The sequence below is a fragment of the Agrilus planipennis genome, unplaced genomic scaffold, assembly GCF_000699045.2.
Source record: "Agrilus planipennis isolate EAB-ADULT unplaced genomic scaffold, Apla_2.0 scaffold14, whole genome shotgun sequence".
NCBI lineage: Eukaryota > Metazoa > Arthropoda > Insecta > Coleoptera > Buprestidae > Agrilus > Agrilus planipennis.
The window spans coordinates 1,026,921-1,047,559 of NW_020442313.1; the positions used below are offsets into that span (position 1 = coordinate 1,026,921).

A 20,639-nucleotide genomic window follows, 5' to 3' on the forward strand; every position below is an offset into this window, starting at 1 on the left:
TCTTAACAGCGCGTTTTAGAAAATACCACAAATGGCGCGGTAAACGCCATCTGTAGTACGATGCTACATTTTAGGATTACGTATGCTCCAACAAGGTCCATTTAAATATATGGATATCTACTTGCTGAAGCGAATGGACCTTGTTGGAGCATACGTAATCCTAAAATGTAGCATCTTACTACAGATGGCGTTTACCTCGCCATTTGCAGTATTTTCTTTTAGATAACTTAACCAAAATGCTGGGGAGTGGTGATAAGTTAGAAACATTCTTTTTAAACCGCGTTTATATAATCCTTTTCAAAATATAATTAAATGTGAACTATGTTAATGCTAATAAATATTGTGTCTACTCGCTTATCGGAAAGGTTTGTTCTCTCTCTCTTTTGTGTTCATAAATGAGAATATCTATTCGCACTACCGTTTTCAAAAAAGGAAATCTCCCTAATAGTAGACATAACATCGCACTTACTTAAATGTGAAAATATGCTGCTAAGGACTCTAATTTTTGGAAATAGGCACTCAAGGAGCTAATGAGTCCTCACAAAGGGCACTCACATGTTGGATATTTTACTCACATTCGTACGCACTTTAAAAAAAAGGTGCCTCCTTCTAAAAAGGGAGTTTCCTTAGTAGTAGATATAACATCGCAGAAAGCGAAAATTTACTTAGAAGGGCGAGTGTGTTACTAAGGAGACTTCTATTTTTGGTAATAAGCACTCAAGGAGCAAATAAATTCTCACGAGGAACGAGTAGACACTCACATGTTTGGGATTCTACTCTCTTTTGTGTGGAGGATGTTCACCTACATACGCGAATATACTATTAAGGAGATTATTGGAGGTAAGCACTCAAGAGCGAGTAAACCTCTCATGTTTGAGATTCTACTCACAATTTTATGTATTACAAATGGATGAAGCTTGCAAGTCCTCTAAAGATAAAAGCTTTGGGTGTTTTTCATTCCCATCAGCCAGTAATGCTGATGAGCGAACAGTCCCTTCGGACTACGCAGGAATAAGGTTGGGCCAAAGTCCCTATTCAACCTCCTTTCAGAAATCGTGGGAATGGGTGGGTGGTGGTTCGGGTGAGAACGATGAGACGGACGAAATGAAGACAGAAGAGAACGAAAGATTATCTGTGGAATATTACTGCCCCAGCATTTGCCTAAGTGATCCAAGGAAATCACAGAAAAACTTGGACCAAGGCTGACGGACTCAGAATCGAACCACGTCCTCCCGAATGCTAAGCAATGGTCAAAACCTCTAGGCTCTAGGCCATGCCGCTCAGTCTCGAAAGATATAGGTAGTTATGTATAAATATCTATCATAAATATCACCCTCCTAAAATAAATAAATATTGTGTGTAGCGCCCTTGCAATACAGGCGCATTATATGATTCATCTGTCTGATTCATGATAGTAGGAACATCTAATAATACTAATACCATTACCATCACATTAATTAAGTAAGACTCGGTTTACGGATTGACTTAAAAACATGCCTACTAATTTACATGGATTTAATATAATTTCCTTTCTTTTTTCTGCCATCGTGTTCGCTACCCACTATGTAATACATAGTTACACCCCGAAAGCATATAACAAATTACCCGTATTTTGCAGCCAACTTTAATCTGTCATAGTCATTTAGTTACACATTTGAATGAGCGATTCTTGTGAGTAATATTTACAGTGGTAATTGCCCTCCATTACGGCGTAGTTTAGAATAAATTATGGAACACAAATGATCGTCAATTTAGTTGTGATTTGTAATTACCTATTAGAGAAGTGAAATAAAACGCTTACCTTTAGGTACGCTGTTATGACAGAATAGTGATAACATGAAGATCCTGAAAAAGAATAGTATATTACGTAACGAGGTCTGAAAAGTGGATATTTCAGACTACGTATGAGTTGCCACGGCAAACACTTAGTCTGAAGTATCTACTTTTCAGACAGAGGTACGTGTACTATTTTTTGTCATGTTTGTGCGAAAAGCTCGTCATTAAATTTATATTTGGCGAAATAAGAGTAAATGATTTAGAGGTTAGAAAGACATTGTCATTGAACAATTGATTTCTGCGCATGCCCATAAACTTGAGCGCATGCGCTCAAAAGACTAATTTCATTTCCTCCCAACTAAAACACGGCTGAAAAGAGGCCATTTCTTCCCTATTTCATAGCATGCAAAACGAGCTTTCCGCGCTAACATGACAAAAAATAATTATCTAAAGCACAAAAGTGCCACTACACACGAAAAAATTAGAAAAATTCTGTATGTAGGTATGTACTCCAAGACAGTTTAAGCATGTTTGCGGAATTGTCATAAAACTCATAAGGTTCTCAAGGAAATAAAAAAAATGACAACCCTGGTCAGTTAATATTGCGGCTGACTGGACAAAAAAAATAATTCAATATTTTATTTCGTCGCATCAGGCAAGGTAGCTCATTTCGAGGGGAACGCCGTATTCGTAGATGAAGCAGTTTTTAGTGGGAGAGTTTTCGCAGAGGTTGTTGTTGTAAATCGAGGTATATTTTCGCAGGACGTGTACGGAATCCGTACGTGGCTGTTGGTCAGTCCACTTCAATTTATCAGAGGACTCTGTCGCCACTTTCAGCACATGTCAGAACCTGCAAAAAATGCGTGTCGACTAATATTCCGGAAAATATCCAACTGCAGCCGCATTTAAATCACTGGACCATTGATTGTTTCAAGACGTACTGTAGTTGCAGGATCATAACAGAAAAACCACCACTGCATTTTCCAATGAATTAACAAATATTTTAAGCAGAGCTCTTCTTACTGGGGCAAAATGTAAAAATAAGTAGTGCAGCGCTTTGGGCATGTTGAATTAAAGCCTGAAATTTTCGTTATACGTTATTAGTATGGAATAAGGATCGTTAAGTCGTTTAATAAAGTAGCTAGGCTACAGTCAACATTACAGTTCCGCAGGAAGCTTTTATAATATAAAATGCAAATCAATGGTACGGCTCTGCGCAGAGCAACAAATGCTTGACATCTGGGAATCATAACTGAGCAACACCCAAAATGGGGTTACTATATTAAGAAAATAGTTAACGGTCACTGAGCATGGCCTAGGGGTTTAGACCATTGTTTAGCATTCGGTAGGACGCCCATTTGATTCCAGGTCCGTCTGCTTGGTCCAAATTTTTCTGTGGTTCATTGGATCAGTTAGGCAAGTATTGGAGCAGTAATATTCCATAGATAATCCTTCATTCTCTTCTTTCTTCTTGTCCGTCTCATTTTTCTAACCCGAACCACCACCCAACCATTCTCATGATGCCTTCCGTCCTACCTTTCGGCGTAATCTGGAGGCCCACCAGTAGTAGTGGCTAGTGGGAATGAAACACCCAAAAGTTTAAGTTTTCTTTCGGACAAGGTATTTTATATTCACCTTCCAGAAATTATATAGAATCATGAATGCTACGTCTTTAGTGTAAGTGTAGTGAGTATTTATTATGGNCGCTGCCGAACGCGGAGGCCGATTGTGCCTCTTTGTCGCTCGTTCCGCGCTCTCGCTTGCACTTCAAGCCTTAAATGGAACGCCTCAGAGCGAGGTAACGCCGCATGAGTCATGTTTTTTCGTGCGTGCAGCCGGCTCCATCGAATTATAAGACGTTGTCACGTCAAAAAAAGAAGCAATGTATTATTTATTTATTACTATACCAATGAATTTGTTATGTCGATAACAAGAGTACATCAGTATGACTGAACTGTTACAATTTCTGTCTTCTGTTGGTATATCAGGTTTTGTGTTCATAAACATAGAAGGCCCGTTTCAACCCAAACCCTCTCGTTAAAATCCGCCAACCAAGAATTAAAATTTCATTGGTTCAGTTTTTAAACAACTTTTTTAACGGGGCTTAGTGTGGTTGGTGAGGGTCGTATTTAATAGAAAACCCGCCAAAATAAAGACATGAATTGTTAACCGTAGTGATTTTGCAGAGTACCCGATTATTCAGTATCCGGCAAAATCACAATCCCTTATCCGGCAAAATCACTATCTGTTATCTGCCAAAGTCACTAATCAGTATCCGGCAAAGTCACTATCCGGTATCCGATAAAGTCACTATCCATTATCCGGCAAAATCACTATCCAGTATCCGGCAAAGTCACTATCCGGTATCCGGTAAAGTCACTAGCCGGTATCCGGCAAATTCACTATCCGCTACATTTATGTTCTCCACTGTGCGACAAGTGAATTTTCTATACCTACTAAAATTTATGACCAAAATCTCGTATAAGCTAACCAAAATGGTATTTTTGAAAAATTATAATGACGGAATTACAATCTCGGCTTTTCTTATTTATGGTATTTGCTGAAAGTTGTAATGTAAAAATGTAGACGTGCTTGTTAGATTAATTATTATAATTGCAGGTTTATACGACTGTGGTAATTACTTCGGTGATAATTAATTATGCAGTTCAACGTGCGGTGTTTTCTGTAAATATTTTGTGTCTAAGGATATCCGAAATATTGAAATTTTCTATCATTAGACGCGTTTAGTTTCGTAATGAAATAACGCATTTTTGAAGCGCAGTACCTACAACAAGCTAATGTGAACTAAGGAAATAATAACTAACTAACTAATGCCAATTAAGGAACCTGTTGGCTGATTTCTGACTCTACCTATCGTAAAACTAACACTTTCTGAAAGGCGGTTCTCAATTTGAACAGAACTGCATGCATGAGACCTCATATGAATTATGTGTAAAGTCGTAACAGGTCACTGACTGTTCACACAATTCTAATTTGACAGATAATTATTTACTAACACGCATCCAGTCATCTTATTATTTTTTTTATTTAACAATACATAATTATTCATTTTGTCCTTGAAGGCTGATTCAGAGATTCGCTTTGCTTCTTTTTTTTTTTTTTAATTCGGTTGTCTACGCCAGTGCATGGCTAGTTGAGAACCAAACATAGGAATAATCTATTACTTTGCAATTATCAAAAGTAGTGATAAGTAAAATTGGTATTGGTCTTGCAGTCTTTGTTTTGGTCTTGCATTTTCCCAAGACCAAGACTACCTTTATACTAGCAAGACCAATACCAAGACCGAACGAACAAGGCCAAGACTGATACCAAGATCGAATGTGCAAGACTAAACGAAAAATTATTACTTCCGGTGAATTTATATGTTAAACCATTAGAAGCAACTTTAATATTGTAATGTTCGTGGGTTTAACAAAATTAACTTCTAATACTGATAACGACAAAACTATTTATTTACACTAATTTTTAATATATCACTATTCACTGCGCTATTTATTTCACATCTATCACTGTCAATTTATTTCTGGAGTCACTTCTGCAACGGTCAATTTATTTCACCTCCCACTTGGCGATCGTCTCTTCCTTTAAATACTCTTTTGTTTCCTTTCTGGAACCCTCTAGAAACTTCGGGATCGTTTTGTTTTTCTTTGAACTGTTTAACAGCTTTCCCAGAACGCAGCTACGATACACACATTTACAAATACGGCGCACACGTATGCCCGATCGCACACAAACACGCTCGTGCTCGCTACAATATATTATTTTTTTGAAATGAAACATCTTTTGTATTTAAAATTTTCCAATTACTTTACCAGATTTTAACACTAACTATATATAAAAAAAGAAACTTTACCAAAAGATCTACAAGAATGTTCTCAGAATAAAGGCTCTTGGTTCCTACGTCTGGATAACACATGGTTGAAATATAGACAGATTCAATTTTTTTTTCGATATTTTACTACTTTTACCTTGTACTTTGTGTTATTTTTTTCCGAAAAGGTCAATTTATGCATTGGATAAAGGGTCAGTTTACGTGTTGAAGGAAGGTTAAGTTCTCGAAAACTGATAAAAAGAAAAATTATTTGTACTTAAAAGAATTATTAAAAAAAAAAACATAAGTGTCAGATTAAATCAGCAAGACAAAGACCTAACACGGAAGACCAAGACAAAGACCAAATATGCAAGACCAAGTCCAATACCTAGACTGGTACAGTGTTGGTCTTGGTTTTGCATTTCTCATCACTAATCAATCGGCGCCATCATCTTTTAAAAATGCGAAGTGGTATAGGAAAGTTCCTACAAATGCATTTTACCATCTTTTCATATACATAAACAAAATACCGTCTATATTTAAGTTAGTAAAGGTAGCAACTGATAAAATTATATTGGTGTGTAACTCTAAATTCATAAAATTAATTTTTACACACAATCCTCTTTGGTTTTTCTAAAACAATTAAATTTACCTAGGTTCTGTTCTTTTCAAATTTTTCTACTTTTCGATATTAAGAAATTTGATTACGCAATTACATTTTTGTTTTTTTTCCAGGTGAGTCGTTTACTTTAAGAAAGTGATGGATAATTACAAGTACCTTCATAAGCGCGTAGATGAAGATTAGGTCCATGGTAAGAATGTTAGATAACAAGTACCTATATATCTTTGTATCTTACTCTAAATAGTTACCTACCGATTTAAAACCGAAGAACCACCACTCAGCATTACTCATTAAAAAAATTAAATCAATTACGATTAAAACTCTTTATGATTCCATAAAATATGAGTAGGTGCTTTTAGAACTCCTCCGTTATACTGACGTAATTATTTTTTATCATACTTTCATACAGGAATGATTAAAATTTGAAGAACAAGAAGATATAATTCTTGTCATTGTTTCGTTGAAGGTTGCTCCCAAACAATTCGATAAAGTCAATTACATACTTCCCTTGTTGGCAGTTAATAGTAGGTACAATAATTTTTTGATTTGCTATCTGTTACACGAGTTTTTTTTTTCTATGGTTTTATAATGGAGCAAAGTCGATAAATAAAAAAAAATGCTGCTGATGTTTAACTGCTCTAAATTACTGAACAATGTAATATGTAATTAAAGCCGATAAATGTTATCTCTAATTAGAAAAAATTTGCTTTATATGATTTAGTTCAAATTGAAGATAGAGGTTCTTCTTACCTGAAGTGAGATTGTGTCTCAAAATTAATACGAACCTGTTGATTTGTTACATGTAAAACCTTTCCATAGCAATGAGTTTGTAAAAACAGTCACGATCAGAAACGGAAGTTTATTAGCCGGATATGTGGACTTATACACACTTTTATGTTAATTTCAGTTCTTGCAATTGTTATAAATACTTTCCTGTAGAGTGTTAAAAACAAGGGTTAGTCTGTTATAGAAACAGTATAGGAATAATATTTATTAAATAATCTTATTATGGTTAGCAGTAATACGTAAATGAATCACAACATAATATTTGATTTTCTTTTCCGAAAAAGTGAGAAGGTGGAAATTTGGAATGAAATTGAAATTTATTTCAAGCAAACTTTTAATTTATAAATATGCCTTCCCGTCTTTTATTTCGGAAATTTTATGTAAATTGATTCAAGCAGGTAGATAATTTTGTATATGGGTATTACGAAAAGTATAAAATATCTTTGACATTTCTAGACTGCTTTTCTTAAAAAAAAAAACGTTTGAGCCTTTTTAAAGCCTTCACACTTCAAAGGTTTATTTGTATCTCCTAAAATAATAATAACGAACCAAACGCCTATAAAAAAAATTCAGTTCATTTTTGAACCAGTTCTCCTTTTTATAAATACCTGCAACCTACATTAAAATAAATACCGAAAATGATTTCCAAGAAAAATTGCATAGATTGAGGGGATTCCTTATAAATAAAAGAATTACTGCTATTCAAATTCTACATAAAACGTTTAAAAACTTAATTTACGTATCATATTTAGATCTGTTTTTAGATTTATATATTATTTACATCATATTAATTTATATCAAAAGCATATATGTATGATATATCTATATTTGGACATCATCAGCCAATTTACGTTAAACGGCGTTATCTACCTACTACAAAACAGGACAAACACTGCATACCTAAGTGTATGATTTTCAAATACTTCACTTGTGTGAATGCTTGTAGACAGTTTTTAAACGTCTACAAATATGTGAAGTAAATCATTTACTAAATGTGTGTGATTTTCACTAATCTTGAATGTAATGATGTAATATTTTTGTTTCTTTTTTCGAACGATAGACAAGTTATAAAAAAAATGTTTCACTTATTATTATGTGAACAATTAACTTTGAACCGTTTTATTTTTTCTCTCAAACAATTCTAAGCATTAAACACACATTAAATACTATATTTATGTTAATTTATAATTGTTATTATGATTAATCACAAGTGTGTGAATATTTTTCATAATTGATTTTCTTTTGAGTATGATTTTGTACTAAATGTGTGAACTGCTGTAATGTAATGATTTTCATATCCTTAAAATGTATTTTAATTCGATATTTGATTTTTTTACAAGCAAATTTAGTAATTGACCGTAATAAAATACATAAAAAGTGTGAAATTCTTACACAACTCACACTTGGGTTTGCAGTGAATGGAATGAATTCTTAAATAATTTGCTGTTTTTATTTTGCCTCGATGGTTTTTCTTTTTACTTATTAAATAATTAATACTAGCACCTTTATTACTGTGAATAATTCTGTTTCATTTTTTATCGCTTGTTACATGACTTCTAGCCAATATACAGTGCAATTCGCATCTACCCGGCTTTTGCGTGTCATCGCTATTATTGCGTGTTTGTATGTACGTTGAGCTTACGCAACATGGAACAGGAGTGGCTATTTAACTTAATGGCAGCAACAATTAGTCCGACGTCCGTGAAAAAAAGAAATAAAAGGTCACCGTGTTCATTAACGAGGTCACTCAGTTGTTAAAGGCTGAAAAGTAAAATGAAAATTGCACGCTTGAAATGGTCCCCTGTATGGTAAATATCATGCGAACAAAATGACTTTTGTTATTTATTGTATAGTCAGTTTGTCAGTTGTTAGAGCCGGTTGGCAGTCAAGTGGCACTTTACTAATTAGCAACTTCGAGATTTTATTACCAAAAACATGTTTCATTGCAAATTAAACACAAGATACGTGAACTGTACACAAGGGTCTATTGTTTCTCTTATTTTTTATAATGCTGTTGTAAGCCTCTAATTTTAAGTAGTGTGCAAAGTTCCCTTTTTAAATTTATTCTCATTTACAAAGGAAATCATTAAACTAAATCAATACCTACCGTGTTAGAGGAGTACAAGACAGGGTTCTGTAGAAGTTTTCCAATTTTGACCTAATTAATTGTTTAAAGACATAGAGTTCTGTAGAGGTTTTCTAATTTTGACCTAATTAATTAATGACATACTTAATTTAAAAATTAATTCACTAATACCTAATTAATTGTTTAATACGATAGGGTTATGTATTTTTCAATATTGACCTAAATAATTAGCCAAACCACCAACCAGGCGTTTCCANCTATACAAGTACACCCCAGATTAACCAGTGCTCTTGGCTAATTCGCCAAATATCTACATATAGGTAATATTTGTCTAAAGTGTGAATTTACTTTTGCTAGTAATACGTATAGGTACATAAAAGCCAACTACATGATTGGTTATTTTGTAAATTAACCAATATCTACCCTTAGTTAATTTATTAGAAATATAAGAATAATTATTTATGTGATAAATACTAATTAAAATTAATTCACTAATACCTAATTAATTGTTTAATACGATAGGGTTATGTATTTTTCAAAATTGACCTAAATAATTAGCCAAACCACCAACCAGCCGTTTCCATGATTTCAAAGCCTGTCCTCTTACCCTGTTGCGTACTCCGAAGAGACTCACTGCTCACCAACATTAATGAATGAAACACTCAAAACATTTTCTAATTTTGACCTAATTAATTAATGAAATACTTAATTTAAATTCACTAATACCTAATTAATCGTTTAATAAGATAGGGTTATGTATTTTTCAAAATTGACCTAAATAATTAGCCAAACCACCAACCAGCCGTTTCCATGATTTCAAAGCCTGTCCTCTTACCCTGTTGCGTACTCCGAAGAGACTCACTGCTCACCAATATTAATGAATGAAACACTCAAAACATTTTCTAATTTTGACTTAATTAATGAAATACTTAATTTAAATTCACTAATACCTAATTAATCGTTTAATAAAATAGGGTTATGTATTTTTCAATTTTGACCTAATTAATTGTTTAAAAAGAGAGTTCTGTAGAGGTTTTCGAATTTTGACCTAATTAATTAATGAAATACTTAATTTAAAAATTAATTCACTAATACCTAATTAATTGTTTAATACGATAGGGTTATGTATTTTTCAAAATTGACCTAAATAATTAGCCAAACCACCAACCAGCCGTTTCCATGATTTCAAAGCCTGTCCTCTTACCCTGTTGCGTACTCCGAAGAGACTCACTGCTCACCAATATTAATGAATGAAACACTCAAAACATTTTCTAATTTTGACCTAATTAATTAATGAAATACTTAATTTAAATTCACTAATACCTAATTAATCGTTTAATAAAATAGGGTTATGTATTTTTCAATTTTGACCTAATTAATTGTTTAAAGACATAGGATTCTGTAGAAGTTTTCTAATTTTGACCTAATTAATTAATGAGATACTTTGAAAATTAATTTAAAAATAAATTCACCAATACCTAATTAATTATTTAAAAAGATAGGGCTATGTTATGTGTATTTTCCAATTTTGACCTAAATAATTGTTTAAAGTGAAAGTTCTACAGAAGTCTTCCAATTTTGACCTAATTAATTGCCTAAAGACATAGGGTTCTGTAATGATCTTCCAATTTGACTTAATGAATTATTTAAAAACTAAGACTGTAGGTACATTCATAATACAGTATTAGTATTAGGGTCACTATATTAAGAACCTAAGACTGTTTGAACACGCACCACCACTTATTCCTATCTGCGAACAGTAATCTAATCTCTAGGTCTATCTCTGACCCTCGACCCAGTCCTGTTTCTGCTTTTAATATGTTCTATCCCTAGCGTTTTATCCATCATGACTTATCTGACTCCCTAAATATCTAAAGTCAGTGATTTCGTTCAGTTTTCCTATTTCTATGTTAGCTCCTGTTTATCATGGGCAGTGGGCATAGTACCCGCTTTATTTTTCTCTTTGGCAAAGGATGGACGACAGACACCACACTGTTATAGATTGTATGTTCAGTACGATATAATCCAAGACACCTTCACTTCCGTTCTACTGTTATCATTCGGGAACGTTCTCAAACCTTCTAGAAAATTCTAAAACATTCTCGAACCCTATAGATCGTATTCAGGAAATATCTGTGATATTCTGTAACGTTCTGGACAGACGTCGGAACTTAATCAACACCTTTACTGATTTTCTATATATTATCTTTAAAACCAAACCTTGCAACTGAAAACCAAAACCTTGACTTGTTTGAAGTCAAATCATTACGGTTAATATGCAGGGTAGCGAGCACCTGGGCCATAAATATCAATGAATGGGCCGTGCTCGATAGAGTAATTGAAGACAAAAGCTTTGAATACGTTTTTCACTCTATGAACCACCAGGTTCAAAAAATTATATGTATGACGAAATTATTATTTCTATTAAAGTAACATGAAATGCCCAGTAAGGAGTTTAGATACTCTGCGTAATTTTATATAAAAAATTGATAACTTCCAAATTTGGAAAACTTTTATAGCTGTATTTTGTTCAGTGAATGTATGAAGACTGATGGAAATAATCTTTAATGGCATGGAAGCAATTGCTGCGCTGATAAAATCAATTAAAAAAGCATCACTATTGAATGAATGCTGTTTTCGGAGGTTATCGTTTAGCGTCCTCGACAAATTGTTAAGTCACGCCATTATCCAATTCGGTTTGGCATTGATGACACCAGTCAGTATGTTCTATTAGTTGTATATATTGGAAGCGTCGGAAAGGGGGGGAGGTGCGGACGGTGATAACGTCAATTATTTTGAAGGTCACAGTGCAAAAGTGTTCGTTGCCCTTTTTAATACAACAACCAAAGATAACGCGGATCTTATCTTGAAGTCAACAAAATGATTTTGTGCACATGTGAGAAATCCTTGATACGTCCACACATTTCTATGCTTAGGTATTTCAATATGTGTGTATATATTTGTTCATAAAGTGAACATATTTTCCATTTCTAGTAAATAGTTAATCGCCAATCCACTTGCGCTTTCCGTTTTTTATTGTTGGCGTTGTTATTGATGCAGCAACTTGTATGTATTGTGTGTACACGCGTCGCTATACGTAAATGTTCTGTAAAGAATTTTAACTTGTTAATCGTGAGTTGCAAAATTAAATAATTTATTAGCATTATTTATTTGACACTCTCATATTAAATGAATACTAATTAATTTTAGTCTTGGATAATAATATTGTACTACAGAGCGGAATGGCCAAGAGGTTTAGACGATTGCTTAACACCGGTTCGATTCCGGGTCCGTCAATCCTGGTCTTCTAAGTTATTCAGTGATTTCGTTAGATCGCTTAACTTAGGTAAATGTTGGAGGCACATTCCACAAATAAACATTCACTTCTCTTCTGTCTTCATTTTGTCCATCAGCCTCACCACCAACCAGCCGTTTCCATGATTCCAAAGCTTTTCATCTTACCCTGTTGTGTACTCCGAAGATACTCACCGCTCACCAACATTAATGAATGAAACACTCAAAAGGTTTTCTACAAAACGTATTAGTCTTCATTAATGGTGCCTATCGAAGGCCTGGGGCGGTAAAACGTAATTGAGCCCACAGTCTGCTCAGACGTATTTGTAGAATACCTTCCTCCACCTCGAATGTCCAAACTGCCACTTATACTTACTGAATGAATTTGGCTTTGTTTGGGATTTCGTTAAAAGGAACTTCAGGAAATTTGGAAGCCTCCGAGGACCAATGGTCTCTACTTCCGCTCTCCCTTAATCCGCCACTGGTCTTCAAGTCTTCACGTCCGGCGACAATATCTTCCAAATGTGCGATAAGACGCAGATGGTTCTAACACCTGAACTGTTGTGAGCATATAGAAAAAAGTTTGACAGCAATTTGTATGTGGTGAGCCAGGCGGATACCGTGGATGGAGAAGGGTAGAAATGAGGAGGTATTAGAAAGTAGGTTGGTAGGACACCTTCACAGGCATGAAGGGCTAGTTAGAGACATATTAGAAGCAGAAACATGAGTGTAGGTAGACCTGGATGAGATGTTATGATGAAATAGTTATGGATGTCTTAGGAAAGAGTGGAGGTGCGTGACGAAACAGTTAGGACTGTCGACCCTATGATGTTGAACAATTTGTACAACATCGAATTCCTTACAAAACTCATCAATTTTCCTTCTTTCAATATATCCCATCAAATGGGTGTCTCTAATAGTAATGTGAGACGTAGTGTATAACGTATGTGCAAATGCCTTTCAAAGTACTAGATAGATGCAGAAGCTGACTGTACACGATGGCAACAGCCGGTTTTGGTCGGTCGGCCACGTCGGCGTTCGATTATAAATAGCCTAGCGCTTGGCAACTATGGACTTTTAAAAAGATCACAAAAAAAAGTTACAACTCAAGACGTAAGATGGCCCTGACAGTGGATTGCCAGGTAATGGAATTCGTGCTATCGGGGTGGGAGAAACAAGGTAACAACCTGTTGTGACGTCAACCGCGCAGCCTCTTTCCCCACCACTAGCCGCTAGCGGGCCACAGTGCGCCATGCTAGTGACACTGAGAGTAAAGCCGACTAAATGAGTGCTACTTTCAATTGTTGCGGGGCCCACTTACATAGTTTATTGCCACGTGTTTGCAATGGTAGACGGGCTCCCGTGGGGTGTCAACGCACGCAACAACTGCCAGTGAATTTCAAATTAGACCTACTGACGGAAGAAGGTTACTGGTTAACTGATAATCGTGCTAGCCGTGAGAATTACGTAAATAGTGTCGCGTTTGCTTCATTCTGTTTTCGCTCATAGTAATCGTTCTTAAAGCGACTCTTGTTGTAGACAGATATATGGTGTGTACTATTCGACAGCCATTTATATTTACATTAGTCGATAAGAAGGCACTCACGATCAGCCAACCGGAGGATCGGCAGGCATTCTTGACTGTGGGGAACTAGTGATAGTGACCTTAAAATCGAGACGCAGACGTTTGTAGAATGAAGATGTTCGCTGCTCTGTAGCAGCGCATTTGTATGTTGTATTTATCGTGAAAGTAAAACGGTAATAATAATAATAATTTTTCTACATGCACGTTAGTGAAAATACACTACTCAATAATACCGGAAGTAGGATTAATGAAACAATCAGACCGACTCTTAAAGCGATTGCTACTGTTATTTAGTGTTGATTCGCGTATGCAAGAGATTCGAGTGGTAGGTCAAGTGGCGAACCTTTTTGTACCTGTAACACAATAAAGAGGAAGGATTGCTATTGGTATTGTAGCCGAGTTGTTTCTCATCAGGTGCGGTGTATATGTGTGACACGTGAGACGGTTAGGACTGTTGTGACTGTGTTGAAAAATGAGACGCAGATGGGCCGGGATACAGGCGGTTCGGGTGCCAGAAGAGAGCAGCTCTGAAGTAACTTCCTCGTCAGGTATTGTTGTAATGTCGCCGGCTAATTCGCTCGCGTCGACCGATATCGGAGACGTAGACTTAGAATTCTGGGACTTGGACATTAACGCCCAGAACCAGGCCAGGAGTCTCACAATGTTGCAGAACGGATACGGTGTTCCTGGACAAACACTTCTTTCCAATAATATCCAGATTAAAACCGAACACAGTCCAATTTCAGGTAACTTTTACTTTTTCATTCTTTTTTTAAAGAATGTGTTGTAGAAAACAAATATTTTCCAATGATATCTATCAATGGAATTCCCGTAATTTTTTGCAACTTAATAACCAAATGCAAAAATTAGCGTTTTACAATAGAAACTTTCACATTATGCTCTTTATATGGTATATTTCGTTTTATGTGCGATTTTTCTTTTTCATTAATTTTTCTAATTCTAATTGCCACTTATAGTAAGTAATTGTGTATTCCGTTTTTAATATTATTTAAAATTGGTAAATCAAATTAAAATATCTATCCAGTATTTACTTGTGCTTTAAAATGATTAATGAATTACAAAAGAATAGTAAATACTACAGGGGGACTACAGTAAGCAAATAGAAAACTATCAAAGGAACTCATATACCCTAACTGCTTCAAAAAATTGGACATGTGTTTCGCTCAATGCTCACGAGTGAGTGAAGCACGTGTCTTTTTTAAATAAAGTTTGTGAGTGAGTCTTTTCAATATTTTACTGTTGATGATTGAAGGTATTCTGTAACAAAATTTATGGTTAGAAGTTTTGTTTGTACAACCGTAGTTTTGGTTAGTGAAATTATTAAGACAGTGAATATAGGTACCTAGTATATTTAAACAAATATGACTATTTTTATAAACTTATTAAAATGAATGAGTTAAGTAGAACATAGATCTCTATAACTTGATCTTAATTAATCTTGAAGAAAATAAAATTACATAAGTATAGGTGTGTATTGCTCCCTGAGGGTTTCATAACGTTATATTATCCTTAAGGTCATCTGTATTAAAGCCAAATAAATTAAAGGATCAGAATCCATAATGTAATAAGAAAAATTGTTCTGAAAAATGAAATATGTGAAATTAAACTTCTAACTAAATTTAAGGCATGCCTTAATTTTATCATCGGTATATTTTCATTCTATCATTATGCAGGTGTTTCTAGATTTCTAAACTCAAACAGTTGGAGGTATTTTACCAAAAAAGTTTTTGTTATTCTCGGAGAATTCTTTAAATGAGTTCAATATATTGATACACTTTTTTACTTGTTTATTCTACTCAATATTTAACAGAACAGCGAATCATCGTTACGTTGATAATAATTAAAGAATGACGAGAATAACAAAAAGTCGGTAATTTTTTTCAAAATATTAAGTACTTTGAACTGCTCAAATTTAGGAATATAGAAAAGAAATAAGGGAAATGAAATACCTATCAATTGATGAAAATAGCGTTAAGAATTTCTAAATTTAAAAAGATAGCTAGAATTTTTGTTGTGTTTAATCGTTTATTCATCAATTATTGATTTTGTTTACGTATGGTAATCTTTATTCCTATACCATCATACCTGAGTGAATTCTGAAATATTATTTCCATGATAGACATCTTTCTAAAATTATTACACTTGACTGAAAGAAAAACGTTTCATTTTTCCGTATTTATTCTCCACGCCATAAAATAAACAAACAGGAAGAAGCAAAGTTGTTGAATAAATTACCGACATAAATAAGATTGTTGCGTTTCTATTATTACGTAATTTTGTTAGCCTACATACGATATACTTATGTAGACGCGGTTCAGTTTCGAAAGGGCATGTCACTGGGTATTCAGTACGCGGCGATTTCCGTAATGTTTCTTATCAGGACACCAAAAATATACAAACAGACAAGTAATAATATCGTCTAAAAATACCGGAAATAAAACAGTGGAATGTGCCATCGTAACATCGTCCGCACGTTCCATGTGTCTGAAAACTTCAAGGACAACTGGTCCTCCTTTTCCTTTATTATTCCGAACGTATAGTTTGTACCTTATGGTAAGTGAGAAGTTGTAGTTACGTTTATGTGATATGTTACTGTTAATATATTTCCTTGGCTAAGTAGTAAACTAGCTAGATATTGTACAAACTGTCCAAATAATCGATTATTTTGACGGAGAGGTATGTTTTAACATATATATTTACGTATATTGGCTAGTTTGCATACTATCAAGCAAGTTTATAAACTATACAAGTACACCCCAGATTAACCAGTGCTCTTGGCTAATTCGCCAAATATCTACATATAGGTAATATTTGTCTAAAGTGTGAATTTACTTTTGCTAGTAATACGTATAGGTACATAAAAGCCAACTACATGATTGGTTATTTTGTAAATTAACCAATATCTACCCTTAGTTAATTTATTAGAAATATAAGAATAATTATTTATGTGATAAATACTAATGATATACAGATAATTGAATCATTAAACAATGAATTATTACTACCAATACTATGGATGTTTTGCAAAGTAGCCAGGACACTAACTAATATCTGTACTTTGTACTACAATGACATACATATCTTGTGTAGTTTGTAAACTAGCTAGATAGTATTCAAACTTGCCAGTATACGTACATAGTGTAATGTTCGTGGGTTTAACAAAATTAACTTCTAAGACTGATAACAACAAAACTATTTATTTACACTAATTATTAAAGAACTTAAAAACACTATTAAATTATTACTAAACCGTTCACGCACACGTGTGCCCGATCACACATTTGGACAGTTTTTGTACTATCCAGCTAATATGCAAAGTGGTCAGAGAATCATATATTAACATACAACTGTTAAATTAACCGTAAGATACAACATATCCCTAAAGTTGGGAGACTTGTCTTTATTTATTCACTACTTTTCACACAAAGAGTGCACCATGGAAAGTCTAAATCTTATTGTTAATTTAGACAAACGCATTAGTTTATAGTACATATATGGATATATATTTAATACATGCGTTGTATAGATAATTGCTTTCGCTTTTATCACTAGGTGAATGTCACGTTATCAGTCAGAGAACATGTAATCTATTTTTGTTTCATATTCATTACCGCAAAACGAGGAATAAAAAATAATGACATATTGTTGCGAAAGAATTGTTCGTGATTTTGTTGTATATCAGTGTGTGTAGATACGTAGGTATATATGTATATGCTGGCTACATAGCGACAACTGTTGTCTGCTTATATTAAATACCATTAATTTATTGTTAATAAAGTGCAAAAATAGATTTAATAAGTTTTAAATATAGTCTTCAAGGATAAATGTGGAAACGATTAAAGAAAATCGTTTTTTTTTTCTGCTGCTTACAAAAAATGTAAAAAAATAAGTTTTTCTCTTTTCACATCTCTGAGATTTTTTCATACGTATTAGTTACATGTTAGGTCCTTCTGTATGAAAATATTATGACATAAGTTCATGAATATTTGGTAAGAAACTGCACAGGTGTCTGGAATTATTGTATAAAAAGCAGTCGTTTTATCTTCAAGGGTTTTTCGTGCTTAAAATGGGTGAGAAACTGTGGCACCTTCAAAAGGTTTAAATTGCATCTATTGGACCTATTATTACTTTATTATTTAATATGAAAAAATGGGTGGAAGTATTTGTACGAATTTTGCAAAAAATGATGTCTCTCTTTGATTATTTCATATACCTAATCGAACATTCTTATGTTCGCTTTTTAACTCGCCACAAGTGTATAGGTAGCAAACCATTTTTTTTGTGTTTAGAATGAAAGTCAAGAACACTTCGTCTAAGACGTTAATCAAGTAGGTAGACGTTTAGAAACGAATAAAATGGAAACCCGTATCTAAATAAATTCTTCTTTTTATGGTAGGCAGTTGCCTGTTTTAATCGGTGTTGAATCCGGAACCTTTTACCTCCGAAGGTTATGCATTTACAAATTAAAAATCTATTAAGCGCTGTTAAATGTTACATGTTACTGTTTACTTGAAATAACAATTAGTGTTAGTAATCTAACTGCAACCAACTAACTATAAGATAAATAACAAGTACTTAGTATAAAATCGCAGTTTTAATTGTGTGCACAATAGTGTTTCTGTTTTAATTAGGGGTATTGAAAAATGGAATCATGCCTTAAAGTAACTCTTTTCTGACCAATTGTATGTTTAGGAAAAGTTGTCCTTAATATGGCTTTTACTTGTATATCGATTGTGCGATTGATATAATTGAAACCAGAACAGTTTCGCGGATAGATGTAAAATAGACAAAAGATTAGCATGCTTAGATTTGCGGATGGTACCTCTGGCATCTAGCTAGAAGGAGTTGGATACTTTAAATAAAATAGAAGCCGTATCATCATAAGGTCGTCAGTCCTAAGACTAGTTGGACACGCACTTCCACTAATCATCGCGTTTCCTAGAGCAATTCACATCCTTAACTTTTTGCGAACAGTAATCTAATCTAGGTCTACCTCTACTCCTTCTAACTCCCGTTTCTGCTTCTAATTTGTCTCTGACTAGACCTTCATGCCTGAGAATGTGTCCTACCAGCCTATCTCGCTTATTCTTATTGACTTGCATAGAGTCCTCTGTTCTCCTACTCTTTCTAATACCTCTTCATTTCTAACCTTCTCTATCCACGGTATCCTCATCATTCGCCGGTAACACCACATTTCGAACGCTTCTAACCTTTTCTTTTTCACCGCAGCCACCGTCTATGTTTCGCACCCGTACAGCGCCGTGCTCCAAATATACATCTTTTTCGAATTTCTAAATTAATTGTTCACGAGCATAGAAGTGACTTCTTTTTATTGAAGGCGACTCGACCCTGCGCTATCCTCAATACCACAGGGTCGGATCGCTTTTACACAATGAAAAGGTATTTAGAAAGGACAAGGGAACAGAGGGCGCTATGGAAGTCAATAAGTAAACGAAGTGAGAGGACATTATAATATATTATTGTTAAACACAAAAAAGTGGAAGCGCATATCCAATCAGCATTCTGGCTGAAGATGTTACAATGATTTTAAGTATTTCCAAATAAATACTGTTGACGTAGAGAATTCAGGAAAAATCTGGGACTTTTTTTTAACTTTCTAACTAGATGTCGGAACTCCACCAACACCTTTACTAACTCTCTATATGGAGTATGTTACATTGAGGCGATAGTCATTTAAACTCTGCATATGTGAAACTAACCCCTGCAGCTGAAAATCGAAACCTTCCTCATAGACCGGGGGATGAAATATTATCAGATCATATATCTCTCATGATGCTTCGAGATTCTGTTGCGGAACTTTAACGGCATGTACGAACAAAGTACCATTATTTTTATTATGTAGAAGCCGGATTACCCTCGTTTCGCTCAGAAAATATTAATTATCATTCGGAAACGTTCTGGAACCTTCTAGAAAATTCTAAAACATTCTCGAACTCTGTAAATCTAGGGCATTCAGGAAAAATCTGTAACGTTTTGATCAGACGTTTGAACTCCATCAATACCTTTACTGACTCTCTATATGAAGTCCTTTGAAGCGATAGTCCTTAAACATATCTTTGAAAACAACCCTTGCACCTGAAAACCGAAACCTTCTTCATGGACGGGAAATGAAACGCCATCATACCCACATGAGGCTGCAGGATTCGCTTAAGATGCTTTAAGCAGCACGTCCTGATAAATACACTTTTATAGAATATGTTAAATATTGATATTGATTTGTAATACCTACGCGATGTGCATATTGAGAGAAAGTTTTCCGTATCTAACAAGCAAATGTTGTGCTGTGTGAAGTGTGACCCAAAGAAGAGTGACATCGATCGAACGACTAATAAGTAGCACACAGTCCACATGCTCGTACGTATGCACTTATTTCCTATAAAAAAAACTTGCCTGTGGTTCGTTTAAAAGTTAAACTGAATATATCGCAATTACGAAACGCGTTTTCCATTTTTATTTGTACATACTTACGTTAGGTACACTGTGTACGTAGTTTTTATGTATCCATTATCTATTCTAGTTGTTGTGCTGGAACTAACTGTCCCCATTTCGTTTTTTAAACAAATGGGTACCTTTAAAAATGTTACGAAAATGAATTAAAAGATAGTAATAGTAAGAA

The 20,639-nt window shown here is 34.3% G+C and overlaps 1 protein-coding gene across 3 annotated transcripts in view; it reads left to right on the plus strand.

Moving 5' to 3' along the window:
- LOC108737634 (ecdysone receptor) overlaps window positions 1-20,639 on the plus strand; it is a 284,940-nt gene that overhangs the window by 199,741 nt on the left and 64,560 nt on the right. Inside the window, exon 1 of one of the 3 annotated variants that reach the window (XM_018470605.1) lies at window positions 13,650-14,727. The exons of the other annotated variants lie outside the window; for them this stretch is intronic. Coding sequence (XP_018326107.1) covers window positions 14,454-14,727 — 274 coding nt within the window. The 5' untranslated portion in view covers window positions 13,650-14,453. Of the gene's footprint in view, window positions 1-13,649; window positions 14,728-20,639 lie in introns of those variants that run through there. 3 annotated transcript variants of the gene reach the window in all.